The sequence below is a fragment of the Apodemus sylvaticus genome, chromosome 5 (assembly GCF_947179515.1).
Source record: "Apodemus sylvaticus chromosome 5, mApoSyl1.1, whole genome shotgun sequence".
Lineage (NCBI taxonomy): Eukaryota > Metazoa > Chordata > Mammalia > Rodentia > Muridae > Apodemus > Apodemus sylvaticus.
Window position 1 is genome coordinate 102,555,926 of NC_067476.1, and position 27,582 is coordinate 102,583,507.

Sequence of the window (27,582 nt, forward strand, 5' to 3'; positions counted from 1 at the left end):
TATACACACACATACACATTTACAGATACATATTTTTTGTAGAATTAAATACATTTTTCTTGACTGTACCAGTTACTTACAGTGGAATTGTGTGGTCAGTGCATCTTGCAGACTTCAGGTCTGCAAAGTAGTAGTACCACTTGTCTATTCTAGAATTAAGCCATAGACAGTGTAGGCAGCTCGTTTTCAGGAACTTAAGGTTTATATCCTTATTTCGTGGAGGGTCACTGGTACTTAAAGAATCAGAATAAACTAGTTACACAGAATTGTTGGTTTTGAAGAAAGTGCTTTTAAGGGTCCTTTAATAACTTAGTTGTATTATTGCTAACTAAAAGTCCTTTCCTCACAAGTATGATGATTGGAGTTGAGTTCTTAAAACCTATGCAAAGGTGTGTAATCTCAGCACTGGAAAGGTACAGACATGAGAGGATCCTTGGTGTTCTTTGGCCAGTCAGTCTAACCTAATGGGTGAGCTCAGGCCAACAAGAGACCTTGTCCCAACAACTTGGTGACATTCATTAGAATTCACTAGAAGTGGTCCTCTAGTCTCCATACCCACATACAAGTGTAGATGCACCTACATGCACACACAAATTAACACATTAATCAATGACTTTAGTAAATAGAAAATTAACGCCAGTGTTGGTAAGATGACTTGTAAATGTGCTTGTCAACCCTGATAGCCAAAATTCAATCCCCAGAAACCAAATGGTAGAAAAAAAGGAACTGACTTGTGCCATGGTAATAAGTGTACAACACCCCCCCCCCCAATAGTCTGCTCTACATAGTTAAGGTTAGCCAGAACTGCATGGTTAGACTCTACGTCAAAAAAGTAAAAAAAGAGATAACTATGCCTTTAATTCCTGCAGTTGGGAAGAACAGAGGCAGGTAAGTTCAAAGGTGGCCTGGTCTACATAGTTTCAGGCTAGGCAGAGCTACATACTGAAGCTTAGGTACATAGAATTATTGTCTGTTGGTAAAGAAACGTGAGCGAAAGTGATAAAATTAATTTCATATGTTCAATTTTTTAAAACTACAATCTTAGCATATTTTAAACTGCTTTACAGAGACAGTTAAATGACAGCTATGAAGATGTGGGTTAGAAGGCTAAACCAAACAAGGTGGAAATTTTGAGACAAATCCTAAACTATTAAATTCTATCACTGTAAACTTAAAATGCTTTTCTCCACTCCAGTGGGAAAGCAGCCTTGGAAGCATTGACTTGAAATCTGTCTTGTTTCCAATTGGTCTCAGCTATCTCATAGTGCCTTGGATGTAAAGGTGCTCAATAAATATTTGAATTGATGAGCAAGTTTTTCTATTCTAGCATGTTAGTTTCCCAGGATATCTGCACCTTGTTTACCTAGGGTGAATTTTAAAATCAGATCTAATAATTCTAAGCAAGACCACTACAACATTCTCAAAGCATCTGGAATTTTTAGAATCTAATAAACACCATGCATACTTGCTTTGGGCATACACAACCAGAATGCTTCCAGAAAGGTCGACTTCGTTTGGAGAGTGAGATGACATATTTGAGAGTAAAGAGATTGCTTCTCTTCACATTGCACTTGGACATGTTTTTGAGGACTCAATGAAGCACAATTCCCATACTAGCATCTCTAGGGCAGCATGGTTAGACTAGGGTTACTTGGATTGCGAAGAATTTTAAGAGTAATTTTTTTTTTGGCCTTAGCCTGAAAACACCCAACTTTTAAGAGTTTTGTTACCTCAATTTTTCTCATTTTCAATGAGTCTCGTCTTTAAATATGGAAAGCAGGTGCTTAGAGTTGCCTGTGCAGCTCAGACCAGATGAAGGTATTTAGGGAATGAAGTGTCTTTAAGGAGCTAAACCATAATAGCTTTGGGTGAGAAAGGACGCACACTTTGCAAACCCATCCAAGTGTGAAACAGATTGCCTGAAGAAACTACAGTAATGCCGGGCTTTGGTGGTGCACATCTTTAAGCACTTGGGAGGCAGAGGCAGGCGGATTTCTGAGTTCAAGGCCAGCCTGGTCTATAGAGTGAGTTCCAGGACAGCCAGGGCTACACAGAGAAACCCTGTCTCAAAAACAAACAAACAAAAAAACAAACTACAATAAACCCCGTCAGAGAAGACCAGGATCTGTAGTACACAAATTAAAACACCAGGTGGTGGCATTTGTTAGCAATGTATAGCTTCTTTTGTGAATAGCTCAAATCACAGATTATTAATAGTGCTGAGTTAATGAATTACCTGTTTCTATAGTTAGAAATTGTACTTTATTGTAGATCATTCCTGTCTTCAGGTCTAGGCAGTAAAATTGGAAGGCCCATTTTAGTTTCCTAAAATCTACAGTGTGACTGCAAGGGTAGACTTTAGGCTTCTGGTTGCTGTTGCCAGGCAGTAGCAACCCTGATTCCCATGTCAACATGTGAGCTTTATACATTTGTTTTCAATATGTAGCTATATGGTACACAGGTACCTTCCTGTTTGAACATGGATTGTGCAAGTACCACTAAACCAAATATTTGGGGTTTTTTTGTTTGTTTGTTTTTGTTTTTTCCCAAGACAGGGTTTCTCTGTATAGCCCTGGCTGTCCTGGAACTCACTCTGTAGACCAGGCTGGCCTTGAACTCAGAAATCCACCTGCCTCTGCCTCCCAAGTGCCAGGATTAAAGGTGTGCGCCACCACGGCCTGGCCCACTAAACCAATTTTTAAGGATACTTACCTCTTGCTAATCTACTGTTTTCCTCAACAGTTGCCAAGGTCTGGGATGGGGAACACATATCAGTGTACTCTTCTACTTGGGTACAGGCCTTTTGGCTTAAGCTAGCCTTTTCAGAAGGCAGTTTTTCTTTTTTTCTTTTTTTAAAATTATGTGTATGGGTGTTTTGCTTGGTGCCTATGATGGAGGCCAAAGAAGGAGACAAATCCCCGGGCAATTATTGTGATATGCCACGAGGGTGCTGGTAATTAAACCTGAGTCTTCTGCAAAAAAAGCGAGAGCGCTTAATCACCAATCCATCTGTCCAGCGCTCCTCAACCCCCAAGGTAATTTCTTGAAGTAGTAACTAGATGAAAAATTCTAGCTAACTTACATATCTATGAAGCATGAATATGTGGTATTTCCCCCATCTCCATGAACTAGAATTAGAAAACAAAAAATAAAAAACAAAAGTGTGTAAATTAAGTTACTAAGTGTGAGCATTGTGTTAAGCTGGTCGTAATCAGAAACTATTCCAACCGCGTTAAAACCTGGCACTTGGAATGGAAAGGAGTTCTTTTGGCAACATCCCAAAACTTTTTTTTTTTTTTTTTTTTTTTTTTTTTGAGTTAGGAATTAAATTTCAGCCGTAATCTCTTAAACCCACCAAATATCAACCTTAGGCCTGGAGGCGTGGTTATCAAAGTTCTCTAGGGGACCATGCCTGATAATACCGTAAAAGGCCTGGTTCTCTCAATTCTAAAGCAATGTTACGTTGACTTTCCTTTAGGAGCGATACCCACAATTATTCTGTGCAGAATCCCAGACCTCTTGTGTTCACGGTTCATTCCTTGGTTCCTCCCCCATAGGCATCAGTCGTCCAATCGGGAACCAATCTGTCACAGACCGCACCCCCTTCACTAGGCCCCGCCCTCCCAGAGCAGCTCGGCCCAGGCTCTAGTTCGCGTTTTGAGCCGCTGGTGCCACCATAGCTACTGCTGCGGCTACCGCGGCAGGAGCAGAAGCCGTCGATCGCGATGCCCGAGGGCGCTGTGAGCTGGGCCCTAGCGAACGGGGGCGCTGACGAGTAGTAGGGTCTCCGGAGTGGGCAGTGGGTGTGGGGGGCTGAAACGGAGCTCCCAAGACGGGTGCGGAAGGGAGGTTCTCGCATCTGATCGGGCCAGCGTGAGCCCGGAGGCCAGCGCGTTGCTTCGGCCCCTTGCCGGGTGGCTTCGAAGGCCTCCTCCCTTGGATACCTCAGTTACCATGGGAACACTTGGACTGTAACCGGCGCCAGACCGGTCACCAGCCCATCCCATTCTTCAGTTAAACGCCTCTGGCAGGTGTGGGCCTGACATTTCTTCACTCCAGGGGTCGTCCTCCCCTTGTAAAAAATAGCAGGATAGGGTGGGGATGGGGAGTGGGAAAGCACAGGGCAATGTCCAGAGTAAGAGTTGGTGACAAACAGAAGACACCTACTGTGATGATAAGGTTGCTTCTGCCATCTCAGGCCAGTGAAAGTGCATATCCGAAGGCCGTGTTGAGCGAGAAGGCAGTACCGCTGTTGAGACAAGTAATTCCTAAGGCCAGGCCAGGGACTGTCCTTAGGGGCTCCTCGTTATGATGGCTGGAGAAGGGTCAACCATTACTAGCCGCATCAAGAACTTGCTGCGGTCTCCATCCATCAAATTACGCAGAAGTAAAGCAGGAAACCGAAGAGAGGACCTCAGTTCCAAGGTGAGTCCTATTGGGAGCCACCTCTTACCTGATCTGCCCTCTCCTGCACTTCGTTCCTTTTTTTTTTACCTCTCTCTCTCTCTCTCTCTCTCTCTCTCTCTCTCTCTCTCTCTCTCTCTCTCTCTCTCTGTGTGTGTGTGTGTGTGTGTGTGTGTGTGTGTTTAGGAGAATGAAATCTTTCTGTTGGCTTTAAAAAATCATATATGCTTATCTTTGATGACCTGACTTGAAGTTGGAAGAACAACAGAGCAGGCGTGGGTGGGCATGCTGAGACGCAGCCATGGCTTGAAGAAGTGCATAAGAAAGCAACCTGGGTTTAACAGGATCTCAGTTCAAACTAAGTGTGTGCTTGGGGAAGCAAGTTGACATTTTATGACTCAGTTTCTCTTCTTGGAAGAGTACAGTGAGATCACATATTCTGTAAAGGACCTAGCTGTGACTAATGTATTAGTGTATCATTTGGGGTTATAATGCCAGACTGTACTAGCAAAAGGAAATATATTAATATACTTCATCTAAGAGAGCAAAACAATTTTTTGACAAGCTTGGTGTTGCATGTCTGTAATCCCAGCACTAGGGAGTCAGAGGCAAGTTCAACCCAGTCTGCATAACAATTTCCAGGGGGAGCCAGGGCTATTTAGTGATACCCTGTCCTGTTTAAAGACATAGAAGATTGGACTGGCAAGATGACTTAGCTGGTAGAGACCTTTGTCAACAAGCCTGATCTGATTTTGATTCCTTGGACCCACATGGTGGAAGGAGTAAACCCACTCCTGGCAGTAGTTCTCTGGCCTCCACATGTATATGCACGCTTGCAGGGGAAGAAGTAAATGTAAAATGGTTTATCTCTTTAAGTACTTAAACTGATTTAACTGGAACTTCTTGGTTTCTTGTGATAACATGAAATGGAGCCACTTGTGTGTGTGTGTGTGTGTGTGTGTGCGCGTGCGCGTGTGCGTGCGCGTGTGTGCGTGCGCGCCAGCTTTTCCTGGGCTGTCCTTGTGTCATGGCTTGTTCTGAGTAATATATGCCAGCATCTTTTTTCTGGGCAGATGGTCATCTTCCACTCTTGCACATGGCCAGGGGCTGGTCCTTATGCTTGTTTTTTATTTGGTTTTAAGGCAGGCTCTTGTTACATAATCCAGGATGGGTTCACACTATAAACTTCTGCCACTTCCTCCTGAGTGCGGGGATTTCTGGCATGCCCAGCTCATGCTTTACTCAGTTTTGAGACTCCCCACAATTTGTAGCGTACAGAAGTAGAATACATGTATTTACTACCTTGAGGGAATCTTGAGCGTTGTTCCCACGGGATCAGATTAGGGTTTGTATCTTACTAGCAGCGCATAAACATAGTAACTCTCTGGTACAGGATTGCCAAGGGCACAGTCCTTAGAGACAGAAGCATAGTGTTGCCTTGCCTGTGACTGCTTCAGAAAGATTTAAGAGTCTAATGTACAACATGACAGATTTGGGAAGACTTACAGATCCCTTAGCAGAGCAGTAATTGGCTTTGGTAAAGTGAACAGCTTTCCTATATATTCTAGCAGGGATTCTACTGAATTAAAATTTGCCACATTTTTAAAGTGGCACAATTAGTGCCCCAGGATTCTTATTAATAATTGTTCCTATTCTCTAGAGGCAGGAGGATGGGTACTCCAACTTAGAAACTCACAGATAAAACTTTTTTTTTTTAAAAAAGCTTTTGTTTATTGTTATCATTACATCGTGATGTCTGTGTGTGGGGGGGTGGTGCACATGTGTCGTGGTATTGTGGAAGTCAACATGCAAGCACTTTTGCCTGCCAAGCCACCTTGCCGTCCCTATCCATACAGCTCAAGCTGCCCTCCAGCACCTGATCTCGTCTCTCTCCTCAGCACATTCTGCTGCCGTGCCCCACCACAACAGGCCTCTTTGCTGACTCGTGACAGCACTATTAGACCAAATTTCTCTTATCTTTTGGCTCTTTCTGGCCAGACATAGTAGGGGTATATTATGGGAGGTTAGCCTGTAGTATGAGTACTTACCATGAGTGCTCTAGAATCTGGAAGATGCCATCACCATTCTTCAAGACTCCCACATATCTGTCATCATTAATGTGTTCTACAAGTTGAGTGCCTATTGGGTGACTAAACAGTGATGAATAAAACATTATCATTGCCACCAAGGAGCTTGCAGCTAAGTTAGTCATGTAAACAAATAATTATAGCCACATTTGGTAAATGCTGTTCTAGAACTATGCACTAAGTTATTGAAGGGATTACAGGGGAAGGAAATTAGGAATGACCTCACAGAAGAAGGGATATTTGAACTGAGTCCTGAGGTAAGAGAGGGTCACTCCAGGAAAAACAGTAAAAGGAAGCCATCTCTGGCATCACCCATCACCACTAAACATCCTCGTTCCAAGTAGGAAGTCAGTGCTGACCTTTTACATGATGTCACCAGTGTCTCTGTGCACCTACCTTCTCACATACCCCATAGCGAAGGTTTTCTATGTAAGGTTACTCTAAAAACTTGCTCTGTACCCACACAAGACCTGGCCCTTAAGTCCCTACTACATGGTAACTAAGGTGATTGTGGCATGAATCATGGATACTTGATTATATTTTGTTTATGTTTTATGAAACCTGGTCTCAGTGTAGCTCAAGCTGGCCTGGGACTTCCTCAGCCTCCTCAATTCTGGGAAAGTTTTGGACCACTGTGCCTGGACATGGTAGCTAATTTTGAAATAAAACTCAAAGATAAAAAGACATACCACTTGGGAAGTAAGAAAGGAGGGATCAGAGTGGCATTATGCAATAACCTCCTGTTTTAATTATTTTTGAGACAAGCTCTTGCTATATAGTAGCCCTGATAGGCCTCAAACTTGCTTTGAACTATACTATTCTGTGTCATAAAACTTTCCACCTATTTCTAGAGCCGTCTTCATGTCTTCCAGTGCCAGAGTGACTTCCCTGATTAGTTCTGCTTCCTTGAAATCAATCTTTAATTATCTTTTTGTAAGATTTATTTATTTATGTAATATATTATGTAATATATATATATTATTATGTAATATATATACACACACTTTGCATGTATATCTGCACACCAGAAGACAGCATCTGAAGTCATGAGTTGTCATGTGGGTGCTGGGAATTGAACTTAGAACCTTTGGAAGAGCAATGAGTGAGTGCTCTTAACCACCGAGCCATTTCTCCAGCCCCTGTGTCTTCATGTTCTTTACCCCTTTCACAGTCCACTGTGAGGACAGTGTGAGCAGATAGTGAGTGGGAAGCAGTACACGGTTGAAGCAGAGGCTCCAGTGCGGATGAATTCGGATATTCAGAAGAGCAAGAGCTGATCAGGAGGAAATGTGATCTCCTGAAAAATCAAAACCAGGATTAATGAGACAGAGAGAGCACTGCTCGCTCTGAGCTTTTTATTCAGGAGAGGCATTAAAATATGGTTAAATATGGTTTAAAACCCAGAGGAGAGCCAGTAAAGGTGGGGGTGGGGGTGAATGACTATAGGGAGATTAGATAAGCAATGAGATTTTCTCAAGCTTTTTCACAGGAAAGAGGGTTTCTATATAGAGTAAACCGGAGAAGGCTGTCTTGAGAGTTCATGCTGGGTCTCAGTTGTAAATGACTTTCAAGCCTAAATCCTGTCCATTTGTTGTTCCCCACCTCCACCCCAGCCAAGGCTGTGTTTTCTTTAGGAAAGAAGTGTGCGAGCTCTTGGTGGCTAATCCCTCTCTCCGCCTCTTTTCCTAAAGCTTCAGAAGATTTTTGTATAGATGCAACTTGGGTTGTTCTGTTTTTACAAAGGACAGACATGGACTAAGACTTAGCAGGCAAGATTGAAGTTAGGGACACGAAAGGACTGCCTGTGCTAAAGGGTTCTTTTAAAAACCATCTTTCCTAGTCACTATTAATGTGCTGTGGGTTGTTTTTTATTCTCCCTGATGACACCAGGCAAGGCGATATCCTAGCCCAGAGTTAGTGTCTCACAGCTCTTCTTGTTCTCTCCTGGATGATTATGGGGCTTGCTTGGGCCTTTTAATATGCGTCAGCTGTAAGAAGGGTGTGTGGGTAGGTTTCAGGAAGGAACAAAGACTAGCAATAATCTCATTTCAGCCTTGGCTTAGTTTTTGAGCTCAGATATTAGTATAGAAAAGCCTTTTTGCCTTTTTTTGTTAGAGGGAGCTGTATTTTCAAAGCATTTATGAACCCTAAATGTGTCAGTTGTGTGATGCTGACTGCCTGGGAGAGTGGTTAGTAGGGCCTCAGATTATTAACATTTTAAAAATAAGCAGCCGGGCAGTGGTGGTACACGCCTGTAATCCCAGCACTCTGGGAGGCAGAGGCAGGCTGATTTCTGAGTTCGAGGCCAGCCTGGTCTACAGAGTGAGTTCCAGGACAGCTAGGGCTATACAGAGAAACCCTGTCTTGAAGAAGAAAAAAAAAATCCCCCCAAAAAAAGAAGAAGAAGAAAAAGAAAAAAAAAGCATTCTGTGGCTTGGGGATGCAGCTCAGTCGGTAGAGTACTTGCCTGCCATGCATCACACCCTGGGTCCCATCCCCCACACATAGCCCAAGCAAAGCAGTGCACACCCCAAGCCCCCCATGTGGGTGGTGACACCAGTCTGGATTAGATGGGATTCTGTCTCAAAAATAGAAAGAAAAGAGTCCTTTTCTCAGGAGCCCTTCTCACTGTGTGGAAGCGGAGCCCCAGGGAGTGGAGTTTGGTAGTGGGGTATGTATTAAGTTCTGTGAGAAGCCCACCATCAGTTATGAACCTCTGGCCTAAGTTGCTTTTATATCCACATCCTCACTGAGGTTTGTTGCCAGTCCAGCAGTCTAGTCTGGGACTTATGCTCTCTTCTATCAATAGTTTTGTAACTTCTCTGTCTTCTAGACTCATAGCTGCACAAACTGTGCTGTGTGGATCTCACAGAATTGCACTGCTGTGAGGTCAGACCTATGGAGTCAGTTGTTGTCTTACAAAGACAGTTCCCCAGGAGTTTCCCTTTGCCATCAGGAGCAGGAAACTAGATGATACCATCTGATGAACCCAGGCCGGTTTCATGTCTCACCATTCCAGGAACAACTCACTTTGGGATGCCTAGGAATGAACAGATCTCATTGTTTGATATATAGTCTCTGACCTCTCCACTTGGGACAGATTAACAAGAGTAGAGGTCTCGGGCCAGTAGCTCAGTTCCACCCCCAACCCCCTTAAACTCTGTCCTCTTGCCTCAGCCGCCCCAGAGCTAGGATTATTAGTATGTGCCGCCATGCCTGGCTGTGGTGTGTTCTGTGTTAGGCTGATGGACTGTCTTGAAATCCTCCGATCGGGTGGGGTGCCATGAACAGTGCTTTGATCATCCTCCTTCAGTAACTCCAGCCTTTAAAGTGATTCTCCTCTTTCCTGAACCCAATAACTCCTCTTCCTTTTTGTCTGCAAATATCCTGGCCTCTTCAGGGTCTGAGTTGTCTTCAGAGGCTCTGCCCACCAACTCCTTGGCCACACTGCCTCCAGAGTCCCTCCCTCACTTTGCAGTTCTAGCCACGTTATCCTGTTGCATCAGCCTTTGGTGTTTTTTTTTTTTTTTTTTTTTTTTTTTTGTTGTTGTTGTTGTTGTTGTTGTTTTTCAATGCTAGGATTAAACCCAGAGGCTAGACAAACACTCTATGACTACACTATATAGTGTCCCCAGGCCCTCCCTCAACCCCATTGAATGCTTATGGTCCTACCAATTGGACCCTGGAATGTTCTCCCTTTACTTCCATTTGTCACCTGTGTGTTCTCATTTCTTGACAAATAAGGAAACACAGGTAGATGTGATGCCTCTGCCTGATTCTCTGCCATACCCCAACCCCTTGACTCTCCAGCTGGGCTTGGAACTGTATCACTGCTCCTCAGAGAGCAGTCCAGGGCTTTGAAATCCGGGACTGTTTATTCAAACTAAGCTTCTCTGTGAACATTGACTGTCAAGCTGTCCTTCGAGTATCTGTTGGTTTTACTTCATGTTCAGACAGCAGTGCTGTTAGGGGGAAAAGCTACAGTGTTTTCAATAGGCTTTGTTATGTTAGACATCTGTTTGCATTGCTACAAGTTAAGCCTCCTCATTCTCCTCCTCCTGTGCAGAGCAGAGGGTTTCTGTCCCCTTCTTTGCACTGCACAGAGAGCCGACCCAGGCCGACCCACCTTCTTTGGTGTTTACTGTTCTACTGCTGTGAGAATTCCCTCCCTAGGGAGACAACAACTGCACCTACTCCTTCCTCATAATGTTCCAGTGACAAATCAAAGTCACATTTCACCAGAGTCGACACTGGGCTTATTGTGCTTGCTACAGAGCATGGAGAAGGGGTGGCAGGAGTTTGGGGGACCCTAGAGTGGCCATACTGGAAAGTCTTCACAGGACATGAAAGATGGCTCCCCTAGAGCTCCTCCCACTCAACCTTCTTCCCCTTGTCTGCTCTAGCTCCTCCCCAGACACCCTTATTGCGTGGTGCAGTGGTGCACACACAGTCAGGGCAGAGTCACATGTAAGTGTCTGGGAGGTACAGGGAGCAGCTGGAATCCCAGGAAGGCACAGTGACTAACCCTCCCCCCTTCTCGGAGGGGATGTCAGCGGACAGTTTGGTGGTGGTCTCCTGAAGTCCTGGCTGGTGGGATGAGGGTGGCAGCTGCTCTGCTTGGCTTTACCTTCCTTAGTTTTCTTAAGACAAGGACTTCTTCTGTAGCCCAGGCTAGCCGTGAACTCATAATAGTTCTCCGGCCTCAGCCCTGCCTCCCAATGCTGGGATTAGAGGATTGTGCCACCCCACCCTTAACTTCTATTACCTCCTACTTAAAATTTAAAAATTATAGGGGGCAGGGATTAAGGGAGAATAAAAGAGAGCATGACAGTCACTTTTATATATTGTGTCCATTCTAAGGGAATCATCATCTTCAAAAGAATGTCTAGAATTTCCATAGCATTCTATGGAAATTCAACCAACAGTGTACACAACAGGTTGGAGAAGGTGAGGTTTGATGGTTTTTTAAAATGATTTATTTATTTTTATTTTATTTGAATTGTTTTTCCAGCATAAATATCTATATGAGGGCTTTGAATTCTTAGGATTTGAAATTTTCAGTGTTGAGACTTTTTCACATCTTTCCTTACTCTGTAACAGCAAGCCCATATAGTGCTGCTTTTGGATTTTCTTTGTCTACTTCTTTTTCTTTTCTTTTCTTTTCTTTTCTTTTCTTTTCTTTTCTTTTCTTTTCTTTTCTTTTCTTTTCTCTTCTCTTCTCTTCTCTTCTCTTCTCTTCTCTTCTCTTCTCTTCTCTTCCCTTCCCTTCCCTCCCCTCCCCTCCCCTCCCCTCCCCTCCCCTCCCCTCCCCTCCCTTCCCTTTCCTTCCTTTCCTTTCCTTTTTTTCTTTTTTACAAATTCTTGCTCAGTATTGCAGGCTGGGTTCAAATACACAGCCCTTCTGCTGCCTTAGTCTGCTGTGTGCTGGGGAGAGTATCACCACACCAGTTGTGTTCATAGTGCACCTTACCCAGGTTCTGAAGGACACTTAGAAGGGCTACAGTGTAGTCTCCTCTTAGAGTGCGGGGGAGTACATTTTACTCCTTCTCACTGCAACAGAGAAAGTGTAAGTCTTTTTCCTAGTCTGTAAACCAAGCATTTGTCGGGGACTAGATTTTAAGCTCACATGTCTTATCCTCCTCTGACCCTGAAATGAGGCTGAAGATGCCTCCTCTCCTTTCCCCTTCGTTCATAGTTGAAATTTAAATTTACTTGAGAATCTTGGCACACTTAGTGCAGCCATGTGGCTGATATCACCTCCCACACTTTGTCAAATGCTCTTTTAGAGACTTGGTGAGAAGGGACTGGTGTTCTTTGGAAATGTTTTTTATTGGTGCTAGGATGGAGCCTAAGGCCTTGGTCTAATAAGCAAGTGTTGTCCCTGGGAACCAACCTTCCCCCTGTTGTTTGGGATGTGAGCATTCCTTTTCCTTAATGAGGTGTTAGCATCTCACCCTCTGAGATCTGCCTTACTTCAGTGGTGCTCTCCCATCTCCTTAGATGTTCACCTGGTCCCTTAAAGGTGCTGGCATGTAACAGAGAAACAAAACTTCTACAGATATATGAAATGCAGCATGCAGAAGAGTTTATGAAACATAATGGTATATCATGAATAATTGCTTCTACCATACATGCTGGAAACTGATGACAGTTCAGACGGATACCAGTAGCTGAGCTGGAGTTCAAACCTTGGCTTACATGGTTCCAAAGACCAAATGTAATCATTCTGTATCCCTCCCAAGGGAATCTTCGTCTTCAAAAGAATGTCTAGAATTTCCATAGCCAGTGTACAGTGTACAGGAGAAGGTAGGGTTTGTTTGTTTTTTAAATGATTTATTTATTTTTATTTTATGTGAATTTGTGTTTTTTTTCCAGTGTAAATATCTGTGTGAGGGTGTTGGATCCCTTGGAGCTGGAGTTACAGACAGTTGTGAGCTCCTAAGTAGGTGCTGGGAATTGAACCTGTGTCCTCTGGAAGAACAACCAGTGCTCTTTACTACTGAGTTATCTTTCCAGCTCATTGGGGAAGGGGACTGTTGGTTTGTTTCATTTGTGTTCTGTTTTGTTTTGATATACATTTTTATCAGGGTGTGCTGTGGTGGCACAGGTCTGTAATTCCAGCACTTGGGAAGTGGGGCCTGCAGCTAGGGAGCTCAAGGTCATCCTGTCTTGAGGTCATAGAGAATCCAGCTTGGATTCTCAGGAACAAAAACCCAAACGATTGTGACCATACCAAACCCAAACGATTGTGACCATACCACACACGCACTCACCCCTTTCCATACTTCCTTAGAAAGATCACTGTAAAGAATTTCTCCACGGCTGACTGGCTTTAGACCCATGTCTAGCAACGTTTGTGTATCTGTATTCTTGCTGTTCTTCTCACCCTGCACTTTCCTGACCCCCTCCCCACAGCTTGCCATGGGATGTGTTAGGAAGCATTTAACTTGTGGGTCTGTGGGTAATTGAAGGTCAGGTTCTTGCAGCTGTGTGGTTCCAGATGCCTGTGAGCTGGAGCAGTCGATGCTGCTTTTAGAATTAGTGGGAAGCAGAAGCTGGCAGATGCCTTGGTCATCTCCAGGGCATCAGGGATGGCCGGGTTTTCATCTGAGGTATTGTTTGGTAGGTTGATTGAGTCTCATGTGTTCTTGAGGAGGGCCTAGTGTAATGCTAGATCTTTCCTTCAGCTGGGCCCATTTGTTACTTTAGCCTATAACTAACTTTTCTTTTTTAAATCATGGAGAATGCTGAGTGAAATCTTTATTTTTGTAAAACAAAACAAAACTATCCCAAATGTACCATGACAGCACTGACCTGAATGATGACAGGATTCAAAGAATTTGAACAACAGAAATGAGGTCACTTGCGCACCTGACTCCCTTTATCTGCCTGGCTCCAGGGTTATAAGTTTCCTCTAGCAGATGTCTGCCCTTACCTGACCTCAGGTCTGTATGGTTTTGATTTCTTCTCTCAAGTAGGGAAGTGTGACCTGTAAGTGCAAAAGCACGGGTCTCAAGGCATGCTCCCCTGAATTGCTTACACCCAGGCCCCCATTCCTTGGGCCGCACTTTGAGTTAGCAGGCTGCTGGGGCAGTGAGTAGGTAGGGAGAGAGACACACACACACACACACACACACACACACACACACACACACACACCACCTTCCTCACTTCAGAGGGAACTGGCTAGTGTCTTATTTGTAAAATTGGGTCCTGGTGCATTCCAGAGCTGTGGTGAAGCTTAAATGAGATTTAGTGACCATGAAAGTGGTGTAAGGCCCAAACACCTTCATAGTTATGAGGAATGGCTAATATTAAGAGGGCACAAAGATTTGTGTACTATCAAGGAACTTTTTCATAATTTGCTGGTAAAATTTAGTTTCTAGTTTCCATCTGTGAGAAGTCCCTTTTTGCAAGTTCAACATCTTTTGTTTCACATCCTTAATACCTTTTCCTTGACAATGACTTAACTTGTATCAAGAATGCTAGCTGAAAGGAAGGGTTAGTAATGGTGTGTGTGTGTGTGTGTGTGTGTGTGTGTGTGCGTAGTATATAAGCATATGTGTGCACACATGTTCACACTTGGAACTCTGAGAAGTCAGCTGTCCTACACCATGACTTCTGCCTTATTCCCCTGAGATGACATCACTGAGCCTGGATCCAGCCCAGTGACTAGCAGGCTGGTCTTCTCTTTACCCACATGGTGCTGGAGTTATAGGATCACACCAACTTTTCTCATGGATGCTGCCGTATGAACGCAGGTCCTCATACTTGTACAGCAGGCATTCTTTCCCACAGAGCCATCGCTTCAGCCCACCATGCACTCTTTGATACTAACTACATTATAATTTATATAAGGGCTATAGCAATGAGTTTGTTGCAATTAAAAGTCAAACTAGGGGCCAGAGAGATGGTTCCATGATTAAGAAAGAGCACTGGCTGTTCTTCCAAAGGACCTGGGTGCATAATCATCTGAGTAATGCCAAAGGTTCCAAGGGAGCTGACGCCCACCTCTAGCCTGGACATCTAGACATGTATATGGTGCACAGACATATATACAGGCAAAACACATATAAAGTAAGTCTGACTAGTGACTTACAGGGGTGTGAGGACCTCAACTTTCTATGTTAGATCAAAAGCCATTGGGTTTATGAGTATGTTTTCTAAGAGCAATGCCTTTCATAAAGTAGGGAAATAATTTTTCCTTTGGAGAGGCAAATTCATTTATATTGAAGTTTCAGTCTAAGAATTTAAACTCAGTGTGAAAACATTAATTTTATAACCCACTGAGCTTCTAATTTGTGACTGCAGGGAAATTTTTATTTGAACAGTTTGGTGGATCTGATCTTTTGGTGTGTCCCTGTGGTCCCAGAAGTTGAAAGACTTAGGCAGGAGGATGAAGAGTTCAAGGCCAGCCTAGACTTAGGAAGACAGCAACAATAAAGAAAAGAGTATTGTGTGTGTGTTTGTATGTATGTATAAACTTCACTAAGTCTGTATGAAGATTTGAGGGAATAGATACAGTCATACCTAACTCATGCTGTTGATCCAACAGCTAGAATAATTTGGTAATTACTCACTAGAAGAAATCCTAATTTTTGTTGTTTCTTTTCTTCTTAAAAATTGTTTGTTTGTTTATTTATTTTGTATATGAGTGCTCTATCTACATGTCAAAAGAGGGCATCCGATCTCATTACGGATGGTTGTAAGCCATGTTGCTGGGAATTGAACTCAGGACCTCTGGAAGAGCAACTGGTGATCTTAACCACTGAGTCATCTCTCCAGCCCAATGCTTCATTTTTTGTTTTGTTTTAAAGATTTATTTATTTAATGTATATAAGTACACTGTAGCTGTCTTCAGATATACCAGGAAGGTTACAGATCCCATTACAGATACCATCACAGATGGTTATGACCAACCATGTGGTTGCTGGGAATTGAACTCAGGACCTCTGGAAGAGCAGTCAGTGCTCTTAACCTCTGAGCCATCTCTTCAGCCCTATTGCTTTTTAAATAATATTTTTCATAATAGTGAGATTTTTGATGTTCTCCTGGGAGCTCTTGACAGAATGGCATACTTGTATGAAATAAAATTCCTTGTATCTGCTATAAAGACTAAAGTCAGTCTGTGTGCTGGTGTACAGTGAAGTGTGGGGAACATATGTAGAGCAACAGCACACTGTAAGAACGCCTTGGTAATGATCACCTACACATTTTGAAAACATACAATCTAGTGTACACATAGAAAAAGTGAGGCAATAAACATCACTTGCGAGTACTGGTTACCTCAGGAAGAGTTATGGTCAACTGTCACTGTAATTTTGTAAGATTTGAATCTGAAATAATAAGCCTGCATTTTTTGCATCATTTTTATAAGTATAAAAAAGATAGTAAAGATAAAAATTTCTTCAATTAGAATGTGTTTTGAATTTAAATATAAAATATTTGAAATCTAAAATCCATATTTACTTATTAGTTACACACAAATGCTACTGAAAATATGTCTGGTATTAGCTTGGTGGTTTGGAAAACACACAGATATGTATGTGTATATACATACACATATATAAGTATTAATAGGATATAAAAATACTTTCTTGGGGGTCGAAGAGATAGATGGCTTGGTGGTTAAGACCTCAGTTCACAACTGCCTTGTAAATTTGAAATCTTTAAATAAAAATATTTTCTCATTGATGTTTTGTCCATAAAATGTTTTGATGCTTCTAAAGCAGTACATGCTTTATGAAAAGAATTTACTCAAGGGTAATGTAGAGAAGCTATTAATGAAGAAAATATCCCATAATTTCAACACTCCAAGACACCACTGAAAAGTCAGACTCAGAATATGCCATTTGAACTGATATGCAGGAAAGCTAGGATTCCGGTGTGTGATGAGGGAAGAAATACAGATTAAAGCCCGAGGCAACTTTTGGGAATAAAGAATAATCCAGACTGACAAATGTGCATGTTTCTTTTAGGGAAGTAGTAGGAAATCAAATGTGAATCAGGGGCTGGTGATGCAAGGCACAGACATTTACTTAGTTGGTAACAAGGACCCCTTGAAAGTTTTTGAGCAAGAAGAAAGGGTAAAGTCTACAAGAGAGATTGATGTGAGTGTCTTTGCTCCATTGGGAAAGTGGTGAAGGCCTTGGGACATGGAAGGAGTCTTGTGGCACAAGTCTGCAGGCAGCTGGAGCATTGGAGCCTCCCCACACCCTTCCGTCAGTCACACATTCACTTTACCCAGGTCGGCTGGGCAAAAAAACAAAAGGTGAGCATTCTCCCTGCTGACACGGTTAGAAACCAGGAGATAAGGGAACATGGGCTGTGTTGACTGGTAAATGCCCCTTTTTTGTTACTGTTTTGGGACAGAGTCCCATATAGTTTGAGACTATATGAGACTTCAAACTTACTATGTAGCTGAGTTCCTAATCTTCTTGCCTCTGACTCCCTGGAATTACAGGTGTATGCTGCTACATCTAGCTCTAATTAGGCTCTTTTGAGGACCAGACTTCATTTAGTTCATAAAGCTTTGAGATTTTGCTCTTAGTATAGAGAAGTCAGATATTAGAGGGAAAAATCCCCTCCCCCATCAGGTCTGACTTCAACTGTCTCATATCTTTGCTTTTTTAGTAACCATGGAGAAGTAAGGGAGGGTCAGAAGGCTTCTTCCTCTACTGAGAAACTGGGCTATAGTCTCCTTCCTAAGCTTTCCAGAGGTGGGCATGTGCTGGTGACTGTGCTGTAACCGGCTCTTTAGCAGAGTCTCTTCATTCCTTCTCCTTGTCTGATGTTTTCTTGCTTCTTCCTTCATCTGCACAGAAAGCCAGACTCTCCGAACACTGCAGTGCCAGCTCCCTTGTAAGCACGTGTTAGCTCTCCATACTGACCATAGGCTGCACGCAGCATAGCCCAGACGTGCTGGGTTCTAACCATACATGGTGGTTCAGCATTAGGAAAAGCTCCTTCCCTCTTGTTCTGCAACCGTCTAGTAAGGAGAGGCAAGAACCCATTTTTATAGACTTGTTTCAATTGATGATAAGTTGTGACTCTTTGTTTTGCTTGTTTTATTTTGTTTGAGACAGGGTCTCTCTACATTGCCCTGGCTGTTCTGGAACTCACTAAGCAGAGCAGAAAGCCCTCAAACTCATAGAGATAAATCTGCCTTTGCCAAATTCTTAGATAAATGGATGGAACTAGAGAACATCATCCTAAGTGAGGTAACCCAGTCTCAAAAGAACACTCATGGTATGTACTCACTGATAAGCGGATATTAGCCTAGAAGCTTGAAATACCCAAGACCCAAGACCCAGTTCACATATCAAATGATGCCCAAGAAGAAGGAAGGAGTGGCCCCTGGTCCTGGAAAGGCTCAGTGCAGCAGTGTAGCAGAATACCAGGACAGGGAAGTGGGAAGGGGTAGATTGGGGAACAGGAGGAGGGAAGAGGGCTTATGGGACTTTCAGGGAGTGGGGGGAATCCAGGAAAGGGAAAAATCACTTGAAATGTAAATAAAGAGTATATCGAATTTAAAAAAAAAAATCTGCCTCTGCCTCCCAAGTGCTGGTATTAAAGGCATGCATCACTACACTTTGTCCAAGTTGTGATATTAAAAAAAAAAAAAAAAAAAAAAAAAAAAAAAAAAAAAAAACATGGAAGCCAGGGCTGCAGGGCTGGCTCAGTGGTTAAGGGGCACACTGTTCTGGGCTGATGCTGCTCCCAGCACCAGGTCTAACAGCTCACAACTGCCTTGAACCCCAGTCTCAGAGGACTCTGTAGGCATACTCGCTGGCTCTCCCCTACCCCCCACACACAAAATGAATCTTTAAGAACTAAATAAAAACATGAAGCTGTCGAGCGGTGGTGGCACATGCCTTTAATCCCAGCACTTGGGAGACAGAGGCAGGCAGATTTCTGAGTTCGAGGCCAGCCTGGTCTACAGAGTAAGTTTCGGGACAGCCAGGGCTATACAGAGAAACCCTGTCTCAAAAAAAATCCAAAAAACCAAAAAAAACCCAAAACAAAACAAAAAAATAAACCATGAAGCTAGTATGAAAGGCATGTATTGCACCCCTACCTTATCCTGATAACCTTTGTCATCTCTTTTCTAGTGATTTTGTGATGGGTTGACCTAGAACCTCTCTACTTATTATGTAGCCTAGGCTAGCTTCGAACTTATAATGGTCCTACTGGTCTCAGCCTTTAGAATGCTAGGATTACAAATGTGGGTTACCATGTTCAGCCTCCACCACTCCCCAAACCCCCAGGCTGGGCTTGAACTCTTGGGCTCCTTAACTTTCCAAGTAGCTAGGACTACAGGAGCATGCCTGTTACCAGGCCCAGCTATCCTCTGCCTCTTTGGTTTTCAGGCCTGTCCCTGATGTGCACCAAACCTCTTCCTCAGGTCACTGTGGTTTCTGCTACCAGGCAGCCTGGGCATACCTCCTGGTTCTTTAACCCGTTGTTTACCTGGCTGATTCTTTATCTGTGAAATGGGTATAATACTAGTTCTTCATAAAGTTGCCAAGAAGTGCGAGTTTCTCCTTTTGGTTCCAGCAGGGGCTAAGACTTGGGGAAAATGGCAAAATGCTTTATAGTTCAAGCCAGGTATAGTTGTGCACACTTTTAATCCTAGTACTTGGCAGGGAGAGGCAGGTGGATCTCTGTGAATTTGAGGCCAGCCTGGTCTACATAGTTCCAGGATAGCCAGGGTTACAAAGAGAGAGCTTGCCTTAAAATAAATATTCTAGTTCCGAATCTAATTCGTAGGCTCATTTGGAAAGCGTTTCTTTTTCTTTTCTTCTTTTTTGACACAGGGATCATCTGTGTTGTCCAGGCTGACCTACCACTCCTGGCCTGGAGCATTTCTGTCAGCCCAGGAGTAGCAGGGACTTTAGATGTGAAGCTGGAGAGCTTTAGCATGCAGATTATCAAACTTTTCTTGTGCTTTTTAGTCAGAACTGTGCAAAGCCAGCTGTGTTTTTGTCTGCCTAGAGTCCCAGCCTACTTGGAGGCTGAGGTAGGAAGGGTGTTTGAGGCCATCCTATACACTTAGGGAGAACTGTCTCAAAGAAAATGGTGGGGGCTGAGAGTTGTATCACTTGGTAAGGTGCTTGCCACACAAGCATGAGGGTGTGAGTTTGGTCTCAGCATTGACCTGAGAAGGTAGACATTGGCACACACCCTGTAACCCCAGCATTACCTCCTTGAGACTTGCTGGCCAAGCCAAGTTGAATTAGCAAGCTCCAACTTAATAATAGAATGTGTCAAAAAGTGAGGTGGAAAGCTATAGAAGAATATGCATACACACACACACACAGTGTTGCAGGATATAGGGGAAAAGGGTATAGGCAATGAGTGGAACTGCTATCTGGGGGTTGTGGGGTGTCTTGAAGTAATTCTTTTGCTAGGCCAAAATTGGGCAACCTTTATTCTAGTTTGCTGGTCTCCAGTGACTTGTGGCTAGAGGATCTCTAAGATTATTTCTTCCAAGCAGTAGAAGATTGACTTTCCTTAGAAGCTGAGCTGGTTTAATCCCAGCACAGGAGACTCCACTCAGCTCCCATTAATTTTGAATTGTTGAGCAGAAAAGCTTGGATTTCTGTCCTATTGGGGACATTGGTTTCTGGTAGTCTTTGTGGAAGATAGCTCTAAATTAGCCATAGCACGTAAAGACCAGGCAGAGTTAAGAGGCAGGTCTGTTTGCCTGCCCTAGAAGGATCCTTTTTGCTCTACTTACCTCTAACCAGATGACACTTTGGACTCTGAATTGCCAGAGTCCTTCTGTCTCCTGGGTCCAGTCACCAGAGCCCTGCACAACTGCCTCGGCTTCTGTGGAAACCCTGCTGGCTGTGGGTTCCTCTGTGGCTTTTGCATAAGTGGCAGTTTTTAGAACTGGGTGGAAAATGTGCTTTGTTGAGATTAGAGTGTAGAGAACACAGGAGACTGTAAACAGTTCTTCTTAACCTGTAGGAAGGGAGGAAGCATAAGAGGGTCTGGCACGCTTGCTTTTGAAAACAACAGGCCTCGTTTGTCCAATGACTTATGCCCCTGGCCTCATCACTTGCCTTGTAGAGTGGGACTGAGAAACAGAAGAGTAGGGAAGAGGAAGCTGGGTGGTGAGGTTGCAGCGGAAGCAGATTGCTCTCCTCTCAGTCGGGGTTCTCACCAGTTTGAGGTCAGCCAAATCTAGATGACCCTGGCGTTTTCAACGTGACTCTGGCTACTAGTGCCACATCTTGAGGGAGCAGTCCTTCATAGCCTGGGAAGACTCCAGGTCCCCCACAGTAAGAAAGACAAAACCTTCACAGTTTATACCTGATTCAGGCAAGGAAGCCTCCTTGCAGAGAAGTGAGCAAGCCAGGGCTGCCAGAGGCTGACGAGGAAGAGCTGAGGCCTCCCTACAGTTCCCAGAGGTGTGAGTTGAGCAGGCTGGGCCTTCTTGGACCTGGTGTGGACAGCTCTGAGGAGTCCTATTCCTGTCTCAGCGTTCATGTTGATGGAAACTCCTCCCTCTCTGTTGCTGGGCACCTCGTCTCTTCCATATAAAAATCAGTTTCCCCAAAGCTGTGCGTAGTCTCTCTTCCTGTCCTGTCTTCCCCTGTCTTGTTGGAACACTTCTCAATACCTGTTTCTAAACCTAACCTTTCTCCAAGCTCTGTGGCTTTGGTCTGTATTGTTTCTGTTCTGTTGCAGCCGTCGGCCTGCTCCTCTAGGCCTCATTACCTCTCACCTGAGCTGTTCTGCTAGCCTCAGAACTGTCTCCTGTGCCCTGTGTTCCGTTCATCTCACCAGGTGTAGCTTTGCTTGGGTTGCCCCCGGCCCCCCCCCCCCCCCCCCCGGCCTCCAGAAACTAAAGATTATAATTTGGCACTCAAGGTATTTCTTGAGCAAGGTATAGTGGCACATGTCTGTAATCCCAAAACTCAAGAGGCTGAGGCAGGAGGATTGCCATGAGTTTGAGGCCAGCCTGTGCTATGTAGCAAGTATCAGGCCAGCCAGGACCTACCTCAAACAAGCAATTCTTTCTTATCCCCTGTGTTCTACCTCTCTGGACTTAGAATTTTCTGGAACACAATTTTATCTGCTATTATCCTTTGGTGTTTTCAATTGTCAAGATACTGTGAGGAGGCCAGCAAGATGGCTCAGCAGATAAAGACGCTTGCTGCTAAGCCTGATAAGTCAGGGTTGACCTTGGGACCCACATGGTGGATAGAGAGTGGAGACTCCCTCAAGTTCTTTGAATGATGTATGTGCCCCATGCACACACATAGATGCACACTAAATAGATAAATGTGATCAAATAAGTCCTGTCTGTGCCACATGCCTAGTCTCAAAGTTTTGAAAGAAACTTCATCTCTAAATGCCAGAAAGACATCCAGGAAACACGGCATCTCCATTCTGCACCTAGGCTGGATCACCTGAACCTTTCCAGATGTCACTGTCTTCTCGTTGGAGACGTTGTTCTTTTTGTGGTCTTTGTCACACACTGGATTACTCTGTAGTAGATCATTCCCCATGGTTTTAAAGAGTGTGGGTGGGACTCGTATAGCAGCCTAGAGGCTTTCAAACTTAAATAAGTAATCAGTGGTTGGAGCAGATGGCTCAGCAGTTAAGAGCACATTCTGATCTCTTCCAGAGAACCCAAGTTTGTTCCCAGCATCCATGTCAGGAGGCACACAGCCACCTGCACCTCCAGCTCTAGGGGCATCTGATGGCTCTGACTTCTGCAGGCGCCTTCCCTCAGGCACACACACCTGCACACATCTGCACTCCACACCTGCACCTGCACATCCCTTCTCTCATGCACACCTGCACACATCTGCACTCCGCACCTGCACCTGCACATCCCTACACTCATGCACACACACCTGCACACATCTGCACTCTGCACTTGCACCTGCACATCCCTACACTCATACAAACACATCTGCACACAGATTATTTTAAAAAAATGAAGATTCAAAAGTGATTTATTTTTATTTCATACATATTTTTGCCTAATGTATGTCTGTATAGAATTTGTGTGACCTTCTTATCTTTGGAGGTCAGAAGAGGACATCAGATCCCCTGGAACTGAAAGGTAGCTGTGGATCCCCTCTCTCCACACTCTATACTCACTCTTTGTTTGTCTCTTCCCCTTCTCATACCTCCCCCTGCCCCCATGATGGCTTCCCTGGCCTCCTTTCTTGGGGCCAGTGAACTTGCCTGCCTGAGAGCAGCTTCCCAATAAACTTGCATCTACTATATATATAAAGACAGTTGTGAGCCTCTGTGCAGGTTCTAGAAGTTTAACCTGGGTCCTCTGGAAGGGCATCCTGTGCTCTTAACTGCTGAGCCATCTCTCCAGTGCCAGCTTTCAGACTTTTGAAAACACCCATTAATATATTTTACATTGATTCTGAATATCTACATATCCTGAAACAATTTTCAGTGGCTGACTTGATTCTGCATGATCCAATTTATTCTGTTTACTCATTACTAACTTCCTATTCCAAGTTGCAGACTCCAGTTGGAAATACTGTTTTGTCTAGTCTGACTGAGCAGCCTTCTACTTCTGAACCACCTGTTTCCCTGGCACTGCTCTGACAGGAGCCAGAAGAGCGCTTAAACAAAGGCTTTATTTCTCTCTCTTGGGGGTAGACTGTTACAAAGTTACTTTACCCTTTTATCTCATTAGAGTGAGGGAAATATTGCTACCTCCTTTCCCTCTGGAGGATACGATATTTCCCTGTCTGTTTCACACTGGGAGTGGTGGGTGTGTCAGCTCTCTCATAGGCTCCTATAGAACTCTGCCCTCCAGGAGCCTTGCTTCAGTGGAAAGATGACACCAGTTTCAGGCTGGGAAAGGCTCTCCTCCATTTCAACACTCTCCACCTGCCAGAGCAAGAGCTGACTCAGCCTCCGATCATGGCTGCGCGGCCAGCTGTACACTGTGGATGTGTAGGTCATGGTGGGGTGTAAAGGGGTACCCTGTTCTTGAGTCCTTGCTTCTGTAGGAAATAATTGTGTGTGTAATATTTAAGTGTGTGTGTGTATATATGTGTATATATATACACATACATATATATACTTAAAATATATACTTAAATCTATGTATTTCAAATATATATAATTTTGTCTATGTGGATATTTTGCCTTCATGTATGAAGGTCACACACACACATGACAACAGAGTACAACTTTCTGGACTATATCCTCATTTTCAACCACGTAGGTCCCAGGGATTAAAGTCAAGTTATTAGGGTTAGCAGCTCATTCTTTTACCCACTAAGTCTCCTCACCAGTCCGTGCTTGGTTTTATTTTACTTTGAGTTAGAGCCTATCACAGGGGGACATCAGGGCAAGAACTCAGAGGCAGGAACCATGGCAGAGGCCATGGAGGAGCTCTGCTTCCTGGCTTGCTCGCAGCAGCTTGCTCAGTCTGCTCTCTGTATCACACAGGGCCTCCTGCCTGGGGATGGCACCCCCCACAGTGGGCTGGGCCCTCCGCATCAGTCATCAAGACAATGCCTAACACTTGCCTACAGACAGTGTGATAGAGACTTTTCCCCGTTGACATAAGTTGACATAAAACAAAACAAAACAAAACAAAACAAAACAAAAAACAGAAAACTAGCCAGCCTGCAGAACTAGTAGAGCAGAATGACTCTGTTAACTGAAATACCCCGGTTTGGGGGATTTGGGTGTTTTTTTGGCTTTTTTTGGCTTGTTTGTTTGTTTGTTTGTTTTTCTTTTCTGTGACTCATCAAATCTATCAAGTGCTGCTTTTGTTTTCTCAGCTCCCCTCCTGCTCCTTCCAGAACATCTCCCATAGGCATCCTCCATTTCTCCAGCCCTCCCTTTTTTTTATAACCTATAGTCATTTTTGGGGTACTCACATACTTGTTGGGTGTGGGGCCATCTATTGGAATGCCGTGGACCTTCTTTAAAGAAAACTCACTCTAGGAGGCAGAGGAAGGCAGGCGTTTTCAAGTTTGAGGTAAGCTTGGTCTACACTGTGAATTCCAGGACAGCCAGAGCTATGTAGATACAAGCTATCTCAACAAAATAAAACAAAGCAAAATCACAGGTCTTGCACAGGCCCCCACAGCTGCTCCTAGTCCGTGAGCACAGTGGTCCTGCATGTCCACAAGACACTGGTTTGCTTTGATTCTCCCCAGCCTTTGCTCTTAACATCTTCGCACCCCTCTTCTCCATGGTCCCTGGGCCTTGGCAAGTGTGTGGTGTTAAAGGTCCCGTCTGCAGCTGGGATCTCCACAGATGCTTATCTGTGCTTTGACTAGTTGTGGGTTCTTTTTTTTCTCTTCTTCTTTTTCTTTTCCTGTTTATTTTATTTTATTTTTTATTTATTTTATTTTATTTTTGAGACAAGAGCCTTTCTGTGTAGCCCTGGCCGTCCTAGAAATCTCTATGTAGAACAGATTGTCCTCAACTCCCAGAGATCCACCTGCTCCTGCCTCCTAAATGCTGGGATCAAAGGCATGCACAACCACACCTGGATGGTTTTGAATTAATCAACTACTCATTGTACAAAGAAATGTCCCTTAAGAAGTCTAAGGGCCAGCCAGGTGGTGGTGGCACACGCCTTTGATCCCAGTATTCTGGGAGGCAGAGGCAGGTGGATTTCTGAGTTCGAGGCCAGCCTGGTTTACAGAGTGAGTTCCAGGACAGCCAGGGCTACACAGAGAAACGCTGTCTCGAAAAAAAAAAAAACAAATCCCCCCCCCCCAAAAAAAGTCTAAGGCCACTCTAATCTATGCGTAGAGATTTTTAGAAGGGCCCTTCAATGCTCTGTTTATCTGACAGAATAGTAGTAGTTGGTTCACCATCACCTTATGTGGGCGGTGTGGCCTAATGCAGCAGATGGGGATGGAGAGCTGACTCAGTGGTTAAGGACACATGCTATTCTTGTAGAGGACCTAGGTTCAGTTCCCAGTACCCATGTGGACACTCTGTTGTCTGTAATCAGTTCCAGAGATCTGACGCCTCTGCTCTTCCCAGGCACGTTACGCACGCATCCATGCATGCAAGCACTCATTTACATAAAAGTAATAAATTAGTCTTTTTTAAGTGCTTAGGATACATATGTAAGTGCTGGGACTCTCTGTCCCGTCCTTGAGGGCTCCTGTGTGATAGGGAAGCATGTGGGAGGGGACACCATGCTGTGCATCCTGTGAAGATATCGAACCAAGCAAAGGCCAAAGGCCGGAGGGGCCCAGAGAAGCCTGAAAGGCCTTTCTGAGCAGACAGCTCGGGAGCTAAGGCCTGACTAAAGTCACTGTGAGCGTAGCTAAGGGAAGGCTGTTGAATCCACGGAATAGCAGATGCCAAGTAGGGCACTAGAGTCTACTTACGGTGCCTGTGGAGGCTGAGGTAGAGGGTGGAGGTGGCTGGGTAGAGGCAGCAAAGAGAATATAGGAAATGATCTCAGAGAAATGGCCAGAGGCTGGGAGATTTAGGCCTTTCCAAGTTTAAGTCAAATTCTAAGTTTGGGTTTGAACTTGAACTTTAAGGAGGTTGGGAACCATTGGAAGGATTTATGTTTACAAGAGTCATTGTGGCCTGCCACGCTGAGAAGACCGTAGCAGGCAGGCCCAAAGCTGGGAGAACATTTGGGGGTTATGGTCATATTACAGTTGAGAGAGGGTAGGCACGAGAATGTATTGGTGCACTGCTAAATAAGGCAGGATCCCTGAGAATGGGGGAATCCTGGACTGATTGCCCGGTAAAGTACTCCCACTGCTGAGGCGGGGCTCCCAGTGCCTTGCAGGCTGGGGGAAAGCTGTGCACATATCAATGTTGAGGAGCTGGAGCACGTTCTCTCTGCATACAGCTGTTGGCACTCGGTGTGTTTAGCGTTCATATCCAGGCTTTTCTCACTCTGCAGAGCAGAGGGAACCTCTGCTACCTTTTAAAGAGAGGACAGGGAAAACAGTATCAGTGGGAGAGAGTCATTTGGCCAAGTCCTTTGAGCTTGGGACTCTCAGACCCTTTGAGAGTGGAGCTCAGCCCAAACCTCCCTGCAAACAGGAAGCTGGTTTGAGTTAAGAACATAAAATAAAAACCAGCTGATGCCACTGACTGTTTTCCTTTGCTCCTCCTCTTCAGAGAGCTAAAGGAAACTGCTCCCCCCTCCCTTGGAAGACTATAGAAAGCCAGAAAAAAAAAAAAAACAAAAAAAAAACAAACCCGTAAATCCTTTGAAAATAAGCCAAGATTTCAACCCAAACTTCTGCTTGTGGGATTGTCCTAGCCAGGAAGTATGTTCTTCTGCACAGAGCCCTGAGAGGAAAGTGACAAAGCCTAAAGATTGCCGAGGTTGGGCCTGGGTGTCAGCCTGGCAGGAAGAGGTGTGTGCGGCTCCCCAAGCTTAATCTCCCGGCACATTTGTGGGTCACAAGGTGGACAGAATGGACATGGCTAGAAGTATAATATAGCAAAAGAAATATACCAGAGTATGTTAAAGCATGTGCTGAAATTATGGGTTGTTTATGAAAATTATACTTCAGTTTTGTTTGCCTATACACATACATGTATTACACACTGGGTCACAATATAAAGCATGTTTTTAACTATGATTAGATCATGG

The 27,582-nt window shown here is 44.2% G+C and overlaps 1 protein-coding gene across 2 annotated transcripts in view; it reads left to right on the forward strand.

Moving 5' to 3' along the window:
• Positions 1-3,655: 3,655 nt before the first annotated feature.
• The window catches only part of Mapkbp1 (mitogen-activated protein kinase binding protein 1), a 54,399-nt gene continuing 30,472 nt past the window's right edge, over positions 3,656-27,582 (forward strand). The window contains exons 1-2 of one of the 2 annotated variants that reach the window (XM_052183302.1): positions 3,656-4,031; positions 4,199-4,425. In XM_052183302.1, the coding sequence (XP_052039262.1) occupies positions 4,309-4,425 (117 nt within the window). In that variant the 5' untranslated portion in view covers positions 3,656-4,031; positions 4,199-4,308. The remainder of the gene's footprint in view (positions 4,032-4,198; positions 4,426-27,582) is intronic. The other variant, XM_052183304.1, reaches the window with a different exon arrangement.